An 18721-nucleotide genomic window follows, 5' to 3' on the forward strand; every position below is an offset into this window, starting at 1 on the left:
TGCTCTACACAAACGCACCACATGACAAACTGTTGTTTCTTGGTTCACTAATGGCATCAGGACATTGGGGCTCTCATGGATGTTTCTAAATCATGTTAGAAATTATTACTTCCAATAACTGCCACTGAATGCAGTGATATAATGTAATTTAGTATATTCAAACACAAGTGCTAAAGAAATTTAAAAAAAAATTGAAATTTAAAGAGTCTTTGTCGTTTTACAGAACATTGGTTAAGTGGTTTAAATGCCAAATGTTTCAGTTGCTCGGCTAGTCCTTTGACTCTAAGAGCCAAGCCAGAACTTTGGCTAGGCATCTCCTATTAATGTTATGGCTTTCCCTCTTCCAAGACAGATAACCCAAAATGCACACCTTTATGTCCCTCAGCAAAATTCTCAAAATCCTACAGTTTGTCAAATACTGGACGTGTGACACACAAACGAGCACTGGATAATATAACACTAAGCAAGTAATTTCGAGGTCTGGCTAGTTACTTAAATACAGGGTGAATCCTAAAAATAAACAAAAAAATAACCTAAACTTCTCAGAAGGGCAAGCTCCTGGATTTTTCAGAGTGACGTTGTCCTCAGGAAGGAATGGGTGAGAGAGAACACAGGGACCCTGTTCTTCATCAACAAAACCAAAAATAAAATCACCAACTTCAGAGGCAACAGAGCAAATGTGAACTTTCTCTAAACGGCGAAGGAACAAGCAGTCCCGGGAGAAGGTTCTTTCAAGCGCCGGAGATGGTACACCAGCCTACGCACACACAATTTTAAAAGTAACGCATTCAGTAATAAAGCAATATTGTAAAGTTCGATAAGATATCTTGAAGAGACAAAGAGGGTCCTGTGAAATAGAAAAATTTGTTTCAAATAGGATGAAATTAAATGCTGCTCTTTTAATCGACAGACTAAGCTCAGTTTTTTAGGGCATATCTACACGTCACTCTACCCTCCAAAGTGGGCGGGTAGGTCCCACAGGAGCATCTAATTTTGCTCTGAAAGTTGCATTTCACTGGACAGAATTTGCAAAGAGGGAAGAAGAGCAGTGAACATGGTACATACAGTGTGCTGCGGCTCGGTCCTCCTCTGCAAACCCAGCAAAAAGGACCAACTACTGACTGCCAACGACATAGAAAAGGGACCACCATGTCACACTTCAACCGAGGCAACCTCAATATGCTGCTCAGAAAAGAAGACAAACAACTCGAACAAATTATATTATCCCAGTCAATTAGCCTGGCTTTTGAATAAAACACTTGAATATGTGAAAGAGACAGGATGCAGGTTTGTACGTGTTGCATTTTATGAACACAATAACATTTTGTACAAAGTATAAAACATTGTCAAATGACTATATGAGCATACAACTTAATAGTATACAGCATACACACAGATGACGCAGCAAATGAACATCAATGCATGCCTACGCAAAGCAATGCTCGGTCATCCATGTACACACACTCAGACACGGTCGCGGCTCGCAATACTCACAGGGTGGGGGGGTGTTAAAATGAAAAGGAAACTTACCTGACTGAGTCCGTGCCGCCTCTGCTCCTGTCCCGCGTTCTGAACAGGAATGCTGCAGCTCCCTCCCCTCCTGTAAGCCAATCACAACGCTGCAATGGCAGTGTTGTGATTAGTGCGGAGTCCCGGACAGCGCCCAGCGGGGCACCAGTAGGGAGGCCATTTTCTCTCTGTAGGCTGAATGCAGCCTACATAGAGAAATTGTAGAGAGCATTGACTGCTTTGGTCGGCCCCAGACCCAACCAAGCAGTTAGGGCACTCAGAGTGGTGCAGGATACTCCACCCTGACCCGCCCACCCACCTGCCCCCAACAAGCATAACCTCCCGCCTCAACCAGGCACACCCAGTGCAGTCTGCTTTCTCGCAGCGCGAGAAGAGGAAAATAAAATGGTATTTAAAATACCATTTTATTTTCTGCTTCTCGCACTGCGAGAAAGCAGTGAGGCGGCGCTCCAATGCCCTAATGGAGTGGCCGCCACTGTAAGTCTGACACTAGATACTTTTTAAAACTGATACCAAATATAGATATTACAGTCAACAAATATGATACAAGTAAAATAGTGATTAATTCATAGCATTGTTAAAACAATGACATACTAACATGGTGCCCGTGAAAACCTGCTTTGTACCTCGATAGCCACAATATCCAACAAAATTCCTCACAACAGAGTTATAGGATACACCTGAACAGTTACGTATAGTAAAAAAAAAAAAATGTATACACACAACTTCATTAAGACTCCAGTCGTTTACAATCCCACTTTTATAAAAACGGAGTCACAAATAATGATTTACTATAAAAAATAAATTATACACTACCTTTTAAGATTTTAGAAGCTTTTTCATGCAACAATCAGAAAAAATACTTATCCAGAATTAAACGAAAATGTAACTATCCTAACTCTCCTCCAATAGCTTTGGTTAGTTTGTATTTACATATAAAATAGAAGAAAAAAAACAACTGACCTGTCTGCTGCGTCGGTTGTGGCAGTGGTTGTGTTTGCTGAGAGTTAAAATGGACGGAATTTACAGGCCGATATTGTTGACTAGAGTGAGGATACTGGCCAGGAGCACAGTAACAGCCTGACACCTAAGGAGAAAAATAAAAAATTTTAAGCTTCTGTTTTGTTTCCTTCTTCAGTTTGCATTGTAGAAACCAATTCATGTGATATCAGTTCACTTAAAAGGTGATAACAGACCACCAACATCCCTAAAAATCCAGTGTAAGGGAATATACAAAGGAGGATTACTGAAAATCCAAAATTAGAAATACAATCTTTATTGGGTTTTACAAAAGGTTCCAGGTGTCAGTTGTACATCATACTTATCATTGAGCAGGATTGCAATTGATCGGTTTATACAGACAGGTCAGTAGCAAAACAAAAGGACTACAGGTCATTGCAACGACCGAAATACAAAACTGCTAACAGAATTTTTTTATTCTAGTCCCAGCACCAAACCATTCTCATGACCGTCTACATGGTTGGAATTGCTCGATTTCTACAACACCAAAGAACCACTTTTAAAAAACCAAAATACGGCACACATACTGCGCACGGTGACCCCGATACAATAAACAACAAAAACATCTGCAAAGTTCTCATGTAGGAAACCCTGAAATTATGATACAGACTCAACACTTGAAGCACTGTTATCTGAGTAAATGGGTGAAATTACAGTACAGTGGGCAGTTATTACTCACGTAACAGGTTCTCCGTTATGCTTTTGTTGCAACACGTAAGATACTGAGAAACAATGTTGATAACGCTTAACTGAATTCTAGGTAGTAAACAACGCAACAGCTTCCCTAAATTAATGCTTTGTCCTCCTGTCAGCATGCATCATCTTCTATGCATATGCACATTTTAAGCAGATAAACAAAATACTAGTTAACAAGTTATTTAACCTATAGAACCAAAAATATCCGATCCATCTTGCAAATGAACCAATATGGAGTATTAATTTCTGGAAACAGGCCGTACTGTAAAAATCAAAAGCAATCTTATGTTGATAAAGCACAAGGAAAACAAAGGGCCTAAAACTGTATTAAGTTACTCCGCAAATAAACTAAAATTTGCATTAAAAACTTTAAACTTGATTGAAACGTAAACAGAAATAGTCAAATATCACAAACATACTTTAACAGGTTTGATGTGGAGGCAGAAAAAAATGTAGATGTGGTTCCTGGTCAAACGTAGACCAAGTGTAAGCTCCTTGTACCACAGCTAACAAGCTAGCATTCTTCCCTTTCCAATGGAATTTTTCTCCAAATACCAAATCATCATTTGACCCACCCCCTGAATAAAGAAAGGCCTAATACAGTGTCCAAACTATTTTCAGCTTTCAGGTAGCTTACACTTAGCTATGGTACTGCTAAAAGATTAATATCAAATATTACGCAAAATCCTACAAAACCAGCTGACCAAGGCAGGCTAACACTCCACACCTCTTCAACATACTACATGATTCAAGATGCAGTTCAGATGTACCAACCTGTAAGTTCAAATGATGATAAAGGTGCAGATTAAATGGATCATTCCTAGGTCTCTCTAACAGGAAACCAGACCAGTTTTAGAAATGGCAACAATGAGGACTACTCATGGCATTTCTTCTTTGTTTAAACGTCTGTAAAGTGACTAACTGATTTGATGTGAAGAGAGAGCATGCAGCATCACTAATATGCAGGCATCAATACTATTATTACTGCAAGTGTAGCAGAACATGAGAATTATGTGCAGAAAGCACTTCTTTCACGAGGCATGGGTGTATCTGTATGAAGGCAAGACAAGTAATTGAAGGACATATCCTAAGAGGACAATGGATACCTTGAATTACTAGTCCTGAATACCTACTAGACACTGGGCAAGCCTCGCCATACATTTGTCTTTCTCTTCTAAGCCTTGAACAACCAGAGGTTTTATACTCAAAGACCTCCATAATACTCTGGCAATTAAACGTTATACTCTGAAGAACCCCTCATATGGCTAAGTATAAGTATGTTCAACATCATGACTTGACGTTCGTGTCTGTAGTTCTTTCATAATTGGAAATTGCTAACCTTATTTGAGGATGGAGGTGGCGGCGTGGACTTAAATTTATTTAACAACAATGTTGTACATCTTTTGGAATGACTACATATGGACGTTCATTTCCCTTGGCCCCCCCCCCCCCGTCCCCAGCCTCCCGGTACTCCTTCTTTTTGCATGCTGCTTAATGGTCTGAACTGGAGTTCCCCGGAGGAAGCCTGACCTGCGCTGTTTGTCTTTATGCCTCGCCTTTTGTTTTTCTTTTAGTTTTTTGTGTCTGTTGGACTTAAGTCTCCTGTTCCTTTAGAACTATCCGGAGCCACTACGGGGCCGAGCCCCGGGAACCGACTGCAGCCTTGATAAATGTATATTTCATTCTGTACTTAGCGGCCGGCCCTGGTGGTTGTAGGCCCGTGCTTGTAATCGAATTATTGTTCAATAAAAATTAAAAAAAACAAAAAAAAAACAAAAAAAAAAAAAACAATGTTGTACATGTTGGTCTGCATGGTGTAGAACTGCAAGGCACAAGAAAGGTTTTCGACTTTGAGGAATACAGTTTGTGTTTTGGGCTTTTACACACAGTAAAAGAATACAGCAATAGTGAAACAATAACCTGGAAATTAAAGCTATCTAGTCAACAGCCCTCGTGGAGATTAAAAAAAAGTCATACTTGTTGGCGAGTAGCCGCTCAAAAGGTCAAAATCTTCACTCCAAAGTAAATTTGGCAAAGAGCTGAATCATTTAAGCTGTGCAGATTCAATCAGCATTCAAAAAAAAAATCTATTGAAATGTCACCGCCCCCAACTTGATTTCTTGTTACCACAACCACTGGCAGTAACCTGCAAGACAATATTTGCCTCAAAGACCTTCTCCAGATGACAAAAAGCACAACCTGACTCATTAAGTGTTGACTCAAAAAACTTTCCAGTGATCTGCCCTTACTAAATGCAACTGCCATTGTTAAGTGCAAAACACTGATGGAGATAGTGATGGATCGGAGGATCATGGTCCTAGAAGAATAAGACCTATCAAAATTACAAATTCCCCAAAAAGAAAATGTCACAAAAACCTAGATGTACTTATGGTTGAGAGAATAGGATAGACCTGGTGGCTTAGTGGACTAATGTGTCCACTGTAGGAGCCTTTGTTTGACCTCATGGTCACAGGTTGAAATCCTGGCGCGTCCACTCTGCCTTTCATCCTTCTGAGGTCAATAAAATGAGTAACATTGAGCTGGGTAACAATAAACATCTGTTATTCTGCACCAAAAGAGACCCTTGGGGGAATGTGCGCTTTACAAATGCACATTATATTATGTTAAGTTAGTCCCTGAATATTGTGGCTATGATCGCAGGAGGCTGCAGAGAATTCAAATTGAGAGGCCCATGGGATTATTAGCCTGTGGAGAATACTAATTCACTTTCATACCAATTGGCAAGAAAAATATGTAATTTGAAAATTATACTGAGTCCGTCTTCTTTACCTCCAACGAAAAGTAAGAATAGGATAATACTATTTGTTACCTCTTATGAACAAAAGTAGCCTTTTGAAGGATCTAGCCCACAACTCTAAGACTCATGTCTAGCTCCGATGGGAAACTGTCACTAATGTCTGTCCCCTTCCACTTAAAACCTACAGTCATACTCACTTTTCCACTGATTTGAAAAAAAATTGTAATAGTAAGTGGTGGCCTACACGCGTTGCTCATGCAGCAAAAGTCTTAGTGGCCTGATCATGCTAAACAAAAGTTCTGAACTTCTCAATTAAAGGGATGACATTACTTAACTCCTGTACACATTAATCTATCGTCAAACACAGACTGTTGAGATTGCAGCTAAATGTTGGACATTAAGGGAAATCATTTCTTAATCACAACTGCACAAAATAGTATAAGTAAATCATTGCACCTGTGGAATAGATTGCTGCATGAATCCCTGCTGCTGGAGGGCCTGTTGGCTGACAGGATGACCAGAGGTAGAGTAGCCAGAAGAATGAACAGATTGGTTGGTGGGTGGAGGTGCCATCATATAACCAGACTGTTGAGGAGGCTGAAGCACTACTGTAGACTGGTACATGGGAGGATGAGGATCAGAAGATTCTGCAGACGGCTGCCGGGAAAGACTCATATGGCTAAACTGGTTCCCTAGGGTATCTGACTATATTGAAAAAGAATACTTAATTAGATAACATAGAAATACATACATATCAAGAAAATAAGCAGCAGATGCACACTAAACAAGCAGTAAACAAATACCACTATTACCAAACTCAGGAGACAAAAATGTTATGTGTGACTCTCAAACTAAACAAATTGGTTACTTAAAAGGTTAGAAAAATTGTATTTAAAAAAAAACAGTCATCTAAAGAATTCATAAGTCTGTTTTGCACATGCACTAAAATCCAGGCCTGCAGAATACCCTTTAGAGACATCCGGCAACTTATTTTTCCTTCAAAACTGACAACTCGTACAGAATAACTCTTCATTTGAGCACATCAGATAAGCTGCTGAGGCTTTCTGCATAAAATACATGCAACGTTTGCCTTCCATTCATAAACTGGTGGTTACATTATGTGCAGTTTGCGTTAAGAGTATTTTGCAAGTTCACAATGCACCCTTTTGCTACTTAGTAATAAGGAATTGTGAGGATAGATTTTAGCCCCCGAAAAAATATCAAAGATTTTCTTAACAGACTAAAAACAGAGGAAGTGCATTGTGAAGCCTCTGCAAAATGAGTTTGCTCTTTTGTTTTGACCTGTTTTAAACCCTATGGACAAGGTAAAGTTTAGAGCAAGGTCGGTTTTGTCCACTTCATTTTAAAGGAAGTGAAAAAATGATTTACTTATTTTTGTCACTGGTTTACTACACTGTAATGTGTACAGTAATTACAGCATCAATTCAGGACAACACCTTGCACAAGGAATCTTAAATTACAGTCCTAAGCTTTATTCAACTGATTATTGGTAATGTTAAAAAGTAAATGATGAGCATCATCATGAACACTCCTGAATGAAAACAACTGCACATATGGAAAACAATATAATTCAAATTAAACAAGCAATTTGTACTGAGATCATCAACAGCTGAAACCACATTTTTGGCGTAGCAAGATTTGATTTGTTTCCTTTAACAATATGTTCCCCTTACAACCCAACCTTTACTATGCAGACTTCCCACACAGTTAAGTACCACGCAGGCCATTTTTCATTACTTCACAATGCTAGACTTTCCCACGCAGTTATGTTGAAAAAAATAATAATAATGACAAAGCATATGTGCATGTGTACAACACAAAAACACACACACAATGCTACTTTATCCTGTAAGCATATGTTCATAGAAAGTAACATTTTCCATTTGTGCATGTGTACCTATAGATATACATGCTGTACATAGAAAGTAAAGCAGTTCCCCTTAAAAGACAGTGGCTAGCCGGAGGGTGTTGCAGAACATCAGTAAAGTGTATGCAGGTCAGCTTGGCCCACTTGGGCTTGCTGTCTCACTAGGATGTCCAGACAATAATGTTTGCTGTATAGTGTGGACCAGTTAGCTGCTGTACTGATATCAGCTGTTGGAATGTTGCCTAGAAATGCCACTGAGGCCGTTTTCCTACATGAAGGATGCGCTGTTGGAGGAGGAAGGAGCTTCCTTTTGGCTTTGGCATAGCAGGTTTAAATTCTTTACTAACATGCGACCTATTCCTGCTTTTGAAATGGCAGTGCCTTTGTGTGGTTTTTAAAAGGCTACAAATAGTTGTTGCGTTCTACTAAATAATTGTGTCCTATCAATGTAGTACATGAGGGCCCTTTTTACATCTAGTGTGTGAAGTGCCCTTTCTGCTACGGAGTTTGGATACAGAAAGAAAACTGGTAGTTCTATTGTCTGGTTGAGGTGGAAAGAAGAGACCACCGTGGGTAGGTAATTTGGACTAGTGCTAATGACTAACCTGTCAGTGTGCACCATAAAGAAAGATTACTCTGACATGAGTGTTTGAATCTCGCTTACCCATTTAAGGGAAATGATGGTCACTAAGAAAGCCACCTTCCAGGATACAAATTGTTGAGGACAAGAATAAAGAGGTGCCCCATAGGCCTTGTGAGGACTATATTGAGATCCCAGGATGGGACTGGGGGCATCCTGGGAGGGATAACTCTTGAGCCCTTCCATGAAAGCTTTAATAACAAGAATTATAAACAGAGAGGCATGTTCCCCGTTTTGTAAGAATGCTGCCACTGCAACTAAATGTAGGCAAACAAATGTGTAAGCTAATTCCAGGCTTTCAGGTACAATAGGTAGCAGACAATATCTTGCACTGTTGCAATGTGTTTGGGTAAACAGTAGTGGATAAACCATTTGACTTTGCAGCATAACAGGCCCTATTAGTAGGGTGAAGGGCTTACCCGAGGATGATCATGCACTCGGGGTAAACTTAGATAACCAAACTCTAGGACCTCAGGAGTCCGATCGCTAAATTGAGCTGTCTAGTGTTGGGATGTCTCAAGATACCCTTTTGTTGCGTGTTAGGGAGCTTCTTGTGAAGAACTACGGAGAGTTTGAGGAGAGTTGTGAATCAAGGTTCTGTAGTAGGGGATCTCTGTGTATAGTCATAATCTATGAATAATCCCCGCCCATGTGCGGGGACCCCGGAGCAATCAAAAATATCTCTTAAGCTGTCCCGCATTTGCAAACCTGCAAAGACACTTAAGAGACAGACAAAATAATACAGCCTAATCACAACAAGGCTGCACTGGCCAGCACTTCCTCTGAAGTGAACACAAAAGCCAAAATAAAGTTGAAATGTCATTTTTATTCACATTTGACATGTTCCTTTATTATCACACACTCCCTTCACCAAAATCCATTTAAACAATAGAGAGGAAGGGGTGGACAGACAAGCCCTATAGGCTGTCATTATGTGTCTGCTAAAGGGATACCGTGCCTTTAAGAAACTCTCCAGAGACCCCCGGTATCCCAGGATGCACAGCCAACACAAGTTACTTTCAGTTCTTTTTTCCGGCTCCTGCTAGCAGGACCCTGGAGCTTGAGCTCTACCCTTTTGGGTGGTTTACTTGATTAAAATTGGATTTTTTGGATAAATAGTGTTTTCATTCGACGTCTAGAGCCTTTTTCTACTACTGCCTGCAATCTGGAGCAGTTTTGGCCCACTCTTAGCATGGCTTTGTTCGATACCTGCCCTGAGTGTGGGAGGAAAAAGGCTAAGACGGACCCACATGATGTGTGTATCCTCTGCTTGTCGCCCTCACATGTCCCAGCTACGTGTGACATCTGCAAAACCTTTTCTAGGAGGACCCTGAGGGACAGGGAGAAGACTCGCCTTCAGGGACAGGAGCAGCAGAGGACCGGTGGGACTTTGGGGCATGGAGGGTCTCATTCCCCCTCCTCCGCCCATGCTTCAGCCCCTGGAGGGACCTCCGGGCAGAGCAGGGAGCAGAAACGGCACCTACCGGCTGGTAGGTCGCGTTCGACGTCGAAGGCGACGACGTCGACGGCGAGAGAGAAGGCACCGGTATGTTCGCCGTCGATCCAGGGCTCTGGGTCGCGGCAGCCTCGGCGTTCGACGTCGAGGGAGGGGCCGGTGAGACCCGGGACCGGGTCGCCGTCGCAGGTGTCACGGTCGACGTCAACAACACATCGACGTCGTACCGAGCCCCATGGACTTCACTCGCCACCTTCGCCGTCGACCCACGGCTCGACGCTGACGGAGTCGACGCCGAGATCCCGGCGCCCGCCGTCCAGGCAGAGGCGATCGCCGTCGAGGCACAGGTCGCGGCCGTCGAGGCACAGGTCGCCGCCGTCGAGGCACAGGTCGCCGCCGTCGAGGCACAGGTCGCCGCCGTCGAGGCACAGGTCGCCGCCGTCGAGGCACAGGTCGCCGCCGTCGAGACACCAGACGTCGACGTCGAGGCAGAAGTCGACACCGCGGCGACGGAGGTCGAGGCGTGGTTCGACGTCGAGGAGGCATGGTTCGACGTCGAGGAGGCATGGTTCGACGTCGAGGAGGCATGGTTCGACGTCGAGGAGGCATGGTTCGACGTCGAGGAGGCATGGTTCGACGTCGAGGAGGCATGGTTCTACGTCGAGAGGACGCTCGACTGCGAGACGGCGTTCGACGTCGAGGGCTAAGAGACGCCGGACGAGGTCGACGTACAGTTCGACGTCACAGACATCGGGGAACACGTCCTCAGTGATTACGATCTCCAGTCGGGGGTCGGGGAGGCGCGGACGTTCCCCCGTCGGTGGCTTTCACGCGGGACAGGCCCGCCAAGAAGAGGAGAGTGGCCGCGAGCCCGGACAGTTCTGGTGGGGGCTCGCCTGCTAGGAGTGATGGGGCTTCGGAACATCTGTCCCCGCTGCGTACCCAGCAGCCGCCTCTGCCTCCTGTGCCCGACCTTCCACCGGCGCCTCCACCGGTGCCGGCCCTTCCTCCTCCTCCTCCTTTCCCTCCGCCCCCTCCTCCGCTGCCTCTGCCCATGCCTCGGCTGCCTACATCGCCACCACAGCCACCGCCTCCGCCCCCGAGGGTTCCTCACAGGCAGAGATCTCGCTCTCGCCCTCGCAGGCGATCACGGAGTAGGCGCAGATCGTCCACTCGCTCTGGACATGGACGACGGAGGTATCGGTCTCGTTCCAGAGTCTCGAGGGGCACGTACTCTTCTCTTTCGCCCTCGCTGTCGGAGACGCCTCCTACCCGCGTCTCGCCGGTGGATGACATTGCCACGTTCCAGGAGGTGCTGATGAGAGGGGCTGCGAAGTTGGGGATATCAGTCACTACCCCTATTCCCACTACTTCTGTGATCTTTGAGACTTTGCATAAGGCTCATCTGTCGCGCCCCCTCCTCCCGTTGGTTCCGGGGTTGGAGGAACCTGCAATGGAGGTGTTCTTGACGCCGGCCGTGGTGAAACCGGCGCCCTCGAGACTGCTGAAAAAGTACAGGGCTCCTGACTCGGACCCGGCGTTCCTCAGAGTGGATCCTCCACCGGATTCTGTTATCGTGGCGGCGGCTCGTAAGCAACACTCTACGACGCCTTCATCCACGGCTCCTCCGGATAAGGAGAGTCGCAAAATGGACTCCTTGGGGAGGAGGATGTGCTCCACGTCGGCCACTACGATGAAGGCCGCTAGCGCCTCCGCTCTGTTGGGGCGCTATGACAGGTCTCTTTGGGGCTCCCTGCAACAGTTCGCTGCCTCCCTGCCTAGAGACAAGAGGGAGGACTATCAGGAGGTGCTGAACGAGGGCATGATGGTCTCTAATCAGATCATCAGTGCGGCGGGGGATGTGTCGCTGCTGGCGGCCCATGGGTACTGCCACGGCATACACATGAGGAGGCATTCCTGGCTGCGGCTGACCCCGCTCAAGCCTGAAGCACAGCAGAAGATCGCCAATTTACCATTCTCTGGCACGACGCTGTTCGGGTCACATGCGGATGACGAGATGGCCCGCATGAAGGCTGAGGCGGAAACTCTGAAGGCGGTGGGGCTGGAGAGGCCCAAGGAGCAGAGGAGGTCCTTCCGCTCCTCAGGCAGGCGCTACGCCAAGCAGAGAGGTCAAGGGCGTCAGTCGGGCCACCAACAACAGCCCCAGCAACAGCAGCAGTACCCGAGGCAGTCCTTTCAGAAGCGCCAGAGGGGCAGAGGCCAGCATCAGTCCTCGGCGGGGAATAAAGGCCCGGCCGGGTCGAAGCCCTGAAAAGTTACTTCCCCCTCATCCGTTACCCGCTCCGGTGGGGGGAAGTATTCAACACTACCTGGCAGAGTGGAGGACAATAACGCAGGACAAGTGGGTGCTGAATATTGTTTGCAATGGGTACTGTCTTCGTTTCACCAGCCCTCCTCCACAGATTCCACCAGTGCGCTCCTCCTACATGGTAAGGGAGCTCCAGCGGGAGGCAGACGTTCTGTTAAAAAAGAGGGCGATAGAAGCGGTTCCTTTGCAGCAAAAAGGAAGAGGTCTCTACTCACGGTTCTTTCTCGTAAGAAAAAAGGACAAGAACGAGTTCAGGCCTATTCTAGATCTGCGTCAAGCCAACAAGTGGATCCGCAGAGAAAAGTTCCGTATGTTGTCTCTGCATCAGATTTACCCTCAGTTGCATCGAGGAGACTGGCTGTGCGCCATAGATCTGCAGGACGCTTACTTTCATGTGCCGATCGCACCGAAGCATCGCAAGTTCCTGAGGTTTCTGGTAGGCAACAACCATTACCAGTATTCAGTACTCCCGTTTGGCCTGAAGTCCGCGCCACGGACGTTCTCCAAGTGCATGGCGGTGGTCGCGGCACACCTGCGGAAGACCAAGGTGTTTGTGTATCCTTACCTGGACGATTGGTTGATCAAAGCGTCCACTTACCAGGAAGCCCAGTGCCATTTCAACAGGACAGCTGCCCTGCTGCATCGCCTGGGCCTGCACATCAACATGTCGAAGTCAGTGCCGATCCCTGTGCAGTGTCTCCAGTACTTGGGGGCCTCAGTCAATACCTTGACCGCAAGCGTGTGTCCTTCGGAGGAGAGACGCTTATCGATCCATGGGAAGGCGCGGCATTTCATCTCAGCCCGCTCTCCTACGGTGAGGACGGTGTCTTCCTTGCTGGGGTCGATGGCTTCTTGCATCTTCCTCACCCCCAATGCACGTCTGCATATGAGGCCCCTGCAGGAATGTCTGGAGGATCAATGGGACCAGAGGCGGGGGCGTTGGGAGGACAAGATCCAGCTGTCTCAACACGCTCTGCAGTCTCTGAAATGGTGGTGTGCCCCAGAGAATGTCTGCAAGGGGACTCCTTTTCACAAGGATATTCCGGTCCAGACCATAGTGACCGATGCGTCTCTCCAGGGCTGGGGAGCGCATTCGGGCCCTCTTCAGATTCAGGGGATATGGTCGCAGATGGAGACGACTTACCATATCAACTTTTTGGAACTCAGAGCGGTACACTTGGCCTTGAAGGCGTTCCATCCCTCCTTCAGGACGAACTCCCTGCTGGTTCAGACGGACAATACTACGACCATGTATTACCTCAACAAGCAGGGGGGCTCCCGTTCACGCACCCTGTATCGGGAGGCACAGGCGATCTGGAACTGGCTGGTGGCCAGGAACCTGACGATCACGGCGACCCATCTGCCGGGAGTGCAGAATGCCCAAGCGGACGCGCTCAGCAGGCTCGTTCAGGAGAATCACGAGTGGGTGCTAAACGACGACGTGCTAAGAGACGTCTTCGCAGAGTGGGGCACGCCGGACATAGATCTGTTCGCTACGGCAGAAAACAGCAAATGCCGCGACTTCGCGTCCAGGTACTACCAGCCAGGGACGCTGGGGAATGCCCTATGGATCAGCTGGTCCAACAGCTTTCTCTACGCCTTTCCACCCATTCCCCTGATTCCGGCGGTGCTGATCAAGCTGTCGCAATCCAGAGCCAGAATGATCCTGATTGCTCCGGAGTGGCCGAGGCAATGGTGGTTCACCGACCTTCTTCACCGGTCTGTTCTGCCACACAGACGCCTGCCGTGTCGGCCGGACCTTCTCACGAAGTTCGGAGGACAGATGGTTCACCCCAATCTCTCGTCCTTGAGTTTGGCAGCATGGCTCCTGAGCTAGTGCAATATGGACATTTGAACCTGCCTCAGGACTGTATAGAGATTTTGAGAGAGGCAAAGAGACCGTCTACAAGGACTTCTTATGCCTATAAGTGGAGGAGATTCTGCTTATGGTGCAAGGCAAAGGACATTGACCCTACATCCTGTAAAGAAGATGTTATTTTGCCTTATTTGCTGCAGTTGGCTCAGTCTGGGCTTTATTTTCAATCTATTAAGGTTCATCTCGCAGCTCTGACTGCGTATAGGAAAGGCCCTTCTCAAACCTCATTTTTTCAAATCCCTGTGATTAAGGATTTTTTGGAGGGTTTGCGTAAGGTGTTTCCCCCTGTTAGAAGACCTTCTCCACCATGGGAGTTGAATGTGGTGTTATCTACATTAATGAGGGAGCCTTTTGAGCCTATCCATAAGGCTTCGTTGCAGCATTTGTCTTGGAAGGCTGCCTTCCTTGTGGCCATTACATCGGCCAGGAGGGTGAGTGAGATTCAGGCTCTGTGTTGTCAAGAGCCGTATACTGTTTTCCATGCTTCTAAAGTAGTGATGCGTACCCATCCTAAATTTTTGCCTAAGGTGAGATCAGATTTCCATGTAAATCAAATGATAACTTTGCCTACGTTTTTTCAGCATCCTTCCTCTCCGGCGGAGAGGTCTCTGCATTCACTTGATGTACGTAGGGTACTGAAATTCTATCTGGATAAGACAAAAGATATCCGCAGGTCGGATCAACTGTTTGTTAATTATGGTTCGGTGAGAACTGGTTTAGCTACCTCAAAACAGTCCATTTCCAGATGGATTGTTTCTTGTATTCAGCTTTGTTACCAAAAAGCTAACAAAGCATTGGGGGGTAAGCCTACGGCACATTCGACTAGAGGCAAGGCTGCTACTACAGCGTTGCTTAGGAATGTTCCCATTGCTGACATTTGTAAGGCTGCCACCTGGAAGTCGGTCCACACGTTTACGAAGCATTACTGCCTGGATTCTGATGCTAGGGCAGATGCGCAGGTTGGACAGGCTTCGCTGAGGAATTTGTTTGCACAGTGATTTGTTGGTGTTTGGGCTTACTCCACCGCTGCTTGTTGGTTGGGATGGGCTTGCCATTCTATTCATAGATTATGACTATACACAGAGATCCCCTACTACAGAAGGAGTAGTTTCTTACCTGTAACTCCAGTTCTGTAGTAGGGGTATCTCTGTTATAGTCATAAGCGACCCTCCCTCCTCCCCGGTGGAGTAAACTGACAGTATCAGGCCTGTTGTTGTACACCTTCAAAAAGAACTGAAAGTAACTTGTGTTGGCTGTGCATCCTGGGATACCGGGGGTCTCTGGAGAGTTTCTTAAAGGCACGGTATCCCTTTAGCAGACACATAATGACAGCCTATAGGGCTTGTCTGTCCACCCCTTCCTCTCTATTGTTTAAAGGGATTTTGGTGAAGGGAGTGTGTGATAATAAAGGAACATGTCAAATGTGAATAAAAATGACATTTCAACTTTATTTTGGCTTTTGTGTTCACTTCAGAGGAAGTGCTGGCCAGTGCAGCCTTGTTGTGATTAGGCTGTATTATTTTGACTGTCTCTTAAGTGTCTTTGCAGGTTTGCAAATGCGGGACAGCTTAAGAGATATTTTTGATTGCTCCGGGGTCCCCGCACATGGGCGGGGATTATTCATAGATTATGACTATAACAGAGATACCCCTACTACAGAACTGGAGTTACAGGTAAGAAACTACTCCTTATCTGCCCAATTTGGGAGCCATCAGTTTTAAGGTGAGGGAGGTCTACCAAAGTTTCTATATGCCATACGGAAGAATTGAGAGAGGTGGAAAAGCATAGGCAAATATCCCAGACCAATTCATCCATAGTGCATTTCCTATGGACAGTGGGTGTGGAAAACTGGAGACAAAGCATGGGCATTTGGCATTTTTGGTGGTTGTGGCGAGATCTATGTCGGGAAAACCCCACCACTGAAAGTAGGGGAGCAGGACTTCTGGGAGGAGTTCCCACTCATGGACTTGTTGATGTATCCTCCTGGACAAGTCTGCAAAGTTGAAGTCCTGTGCACACGTGTAGGATAATGCTCTGGGTGTGCCCGGTAAAGATCAAACAGATATCAAATATTTCATGTTCTCGAATTGTTTTTATTCTGTATTGGTCTGAATTTACATATATAAAGAAAATTTGTTTAGGATACACCTGATGTCGACCCTCATGATTTCGAAAACATAAAAAATTTGATATCTGTTTGATCTTTACCAGGCACACCCAGAGCATTATCCTACACGTGTGCACAGGACTTAATTTCTTGTCATTTGGTGTGGGTCTTGACCCACTCAGGTCAGGGGAAACAAACCCAAGGAAATAACCCCTGCAACTGTCAGCACCGTACTTACCCAATTTTAGTGAGACCCACGTCGCACACGCTTGAGCGCCATTCTTCCTCGAACCTAACGAAACCCTCCACCGTTGTAAGTCTGCAAAGTTGCTGTCCACTGCCAGAAGGTACTCCGCTAGGAGATTGAACTTGTGGTGAAACGCTCACCACCTAGTGCCCTGCGCCAACCTTGACAGCTGAGAGGAGCGAGTGCCTCCCCGTTTCTGAAGGTACATGGCATCATGTTGTCTGGCTTGATCAGGATGGTTTTGTGGTGAATTTTGCAGAAGGATGGTTTGAGAGCCAACTGGACTGCCAACAACTCCAGATAGTTTATGTGAAAAGTCTGTTGTAGAGAAGTACACAAACCCTGAACAGTTATGTACTGCAGAAGCGCTCCCCAATACGTGAGGGAGGCATGTGGTGTTTGTCACTTGTGGAACAGGGTCTGGAAAGCACCTGCCCCGCAACAAATTGTTGTTGTTACACTGCTGCAGACAGTGATGAGTGCTGGCCATTACCAACACTAGATCCTCCCATAGACCCTCCGCTTGTGACCAGTGTGCCACTAGGCACTCTTGGAACAGACTTGGCGCAACCGGGCATGTGGAACTATGGCGATGCAACAAATCATCATACTCACGTGGCACATGACTATGCGTACCGTTAACTGACAAACTGGCTGAAAAAGAGGCAACAGGGACTGAAAGGCCTGTACCTGACCTGGACTGGGGTAAGCCACTCCAGTGACTGAATTCAATATTGCCCATAGGAAGGGTTGTATCTGGTGAGGTTGAAGATGGGATTTCCCACATTGATGGTGAAGCCCAGATGGTGTAAGAGATCTAAAGTGATCTGTAAGTGAACGAGACACTGCTGCCGGCTTGCACTCTTCAGCCAGTCGTCGAGGTAAGGGAAGACGTGGACGTCGCTCCTCCATAGATGAGCAGGGGCCACTACCAGACATTTAGTGAAAACCTTAGGTGCAGCAGTAACACAAAGGGGTACAACCTGGAATTGAAAATGCTGGCCAGTTACCACGGTTATGAGGTAGAGGCAATAAGCAGGGTAGATTCAGATGTCGAAATAGGCTTCCTTCAAGTCGAGAGCGATCATGAAATCGCCTTGCCGCAGAAGTAGTATGACAGCTTGGAGCGTGACCACGTGGAAATGCTTCAATAGGATCTACTTGTTGAGAGGCGAAGGTCTAGAATGAGCTTGAGAACTGTCTTTTTGGGGAACTAGAAATGACAATGATTACACCCTAAGCCACGTGCATAAGGCGGCACTGGCTCTAAGGCTCCCATGAGCAAAAGCGCATCCATATCCTCTTGGAAGAGCTGTTGGTGTCGAGAGGAAAGGGAGTGTTTGCATGGTAGTAAGCTTGGTGGTGTGGCACTGACCTCCAGACAGTAGCTGTGCTCTACAATGGCCAGAACCCATTGGTCTGAGGTGGTGTTTTGGCACTGTGAAAGGAACACCTGAAAACGCCTCCGACAGGTGTTGTGTGATTTTTGGGGGGTGGGGGACTGAAATAGGAAGCCAAGCATGCCTGCGTGAGGGCACTGGTGTTTACTCCTCCTGTGGCAGTGCCAGACACAACAAGGGCACATATAATGTAGGTGTAGGCGATGGTCTGCCCTTCTGACAATCTCCTGAGCCTGCCTTTTTTACTGATCAGGGATGTGTTGTATGAGCTCTCCCATTTCATCCCATTGAGCTTGGTCATACCTTGCTTACAGCACTACAGAATGGGCAATTTGCCAGTGATTCGCCGAATGGTTGTTAACACTTTTCCCAACTGTGTCAACCTTTGTACTTTCTTTATCCAGGGGAGGGGTGTCCCCGGTACCCTGGGCATTGGCTCGTTTGCAGGCGGCATGTACCACCAACAAGTCCAGCAGGAGTTGGCCTCTAATGTAGGGTGAGTCAGATGGGGAGGGTTTATATTTTGTTAACCCTTGGAGTGACAACTCTGACCTTCACTGGGTCCTTATACAATTCCTGCATTGTCTTATGCATGCCCATAAGCATTAGCAGGAATTGGGTGACCTTCTGCATGTGGGAGAGTATTTCCATTAAGATGTCCTTCTCTTCTGGTATGAAGAGTAAATCCACTTTGTGGAAGGTGGCTTCCCCCTGAATAACCTCATAATGTCATAAGGAGTAAAGGATTTGGTAGGGTATAGGTCAGGGTATTTG

General features: G+C 46.4%; 1 protein-coding gene across 12 annotated transcripts in view; it reads right to left on the bottom strand.

Annotated features, from left to right (window-relative positions):
* The window catches only part of R3HDM1 (R3H domain containing 1), a 532254-nt gene that overhangs the window by 245765 nt on the left and 267768 nt on the right, over positions 1 to 18721 (bottom strand). For all 12 annotated transcript variants that reach the window (XM_085645759.1, XM_085645754.1, XM_085645751.1 and 9 more), the window contains 2 exons: positions 6461 to 6709; positions 2494 to 2617 (listed from right to left, as the gene is read on the bottom strand). In XM_085645759.1, coding sequence (XP_085501885.1) covers positions 2494 to 2617; positions 6461 to 6709 — 373 coding nt within the window. The remainder of the gene's footprint in view (positions 1 to 2493; positions 2618 to 6460; positions 6710 to 18721) is intronic.

The sequence above is a fragment of the Triturus cristatus genome, chromosome 3_1, assembly GCF_964204655.1.
Source record: "Triturus cristatus chromosome 3_1, aTriCri1.1, whole genome shotgun sequence".
NCBI classification, from domain to species: Eukaryota; Metazoa; Chordata; class Amphibia; order Caudata; family Salamandridae; genus Triturus; species Triturus cristatus.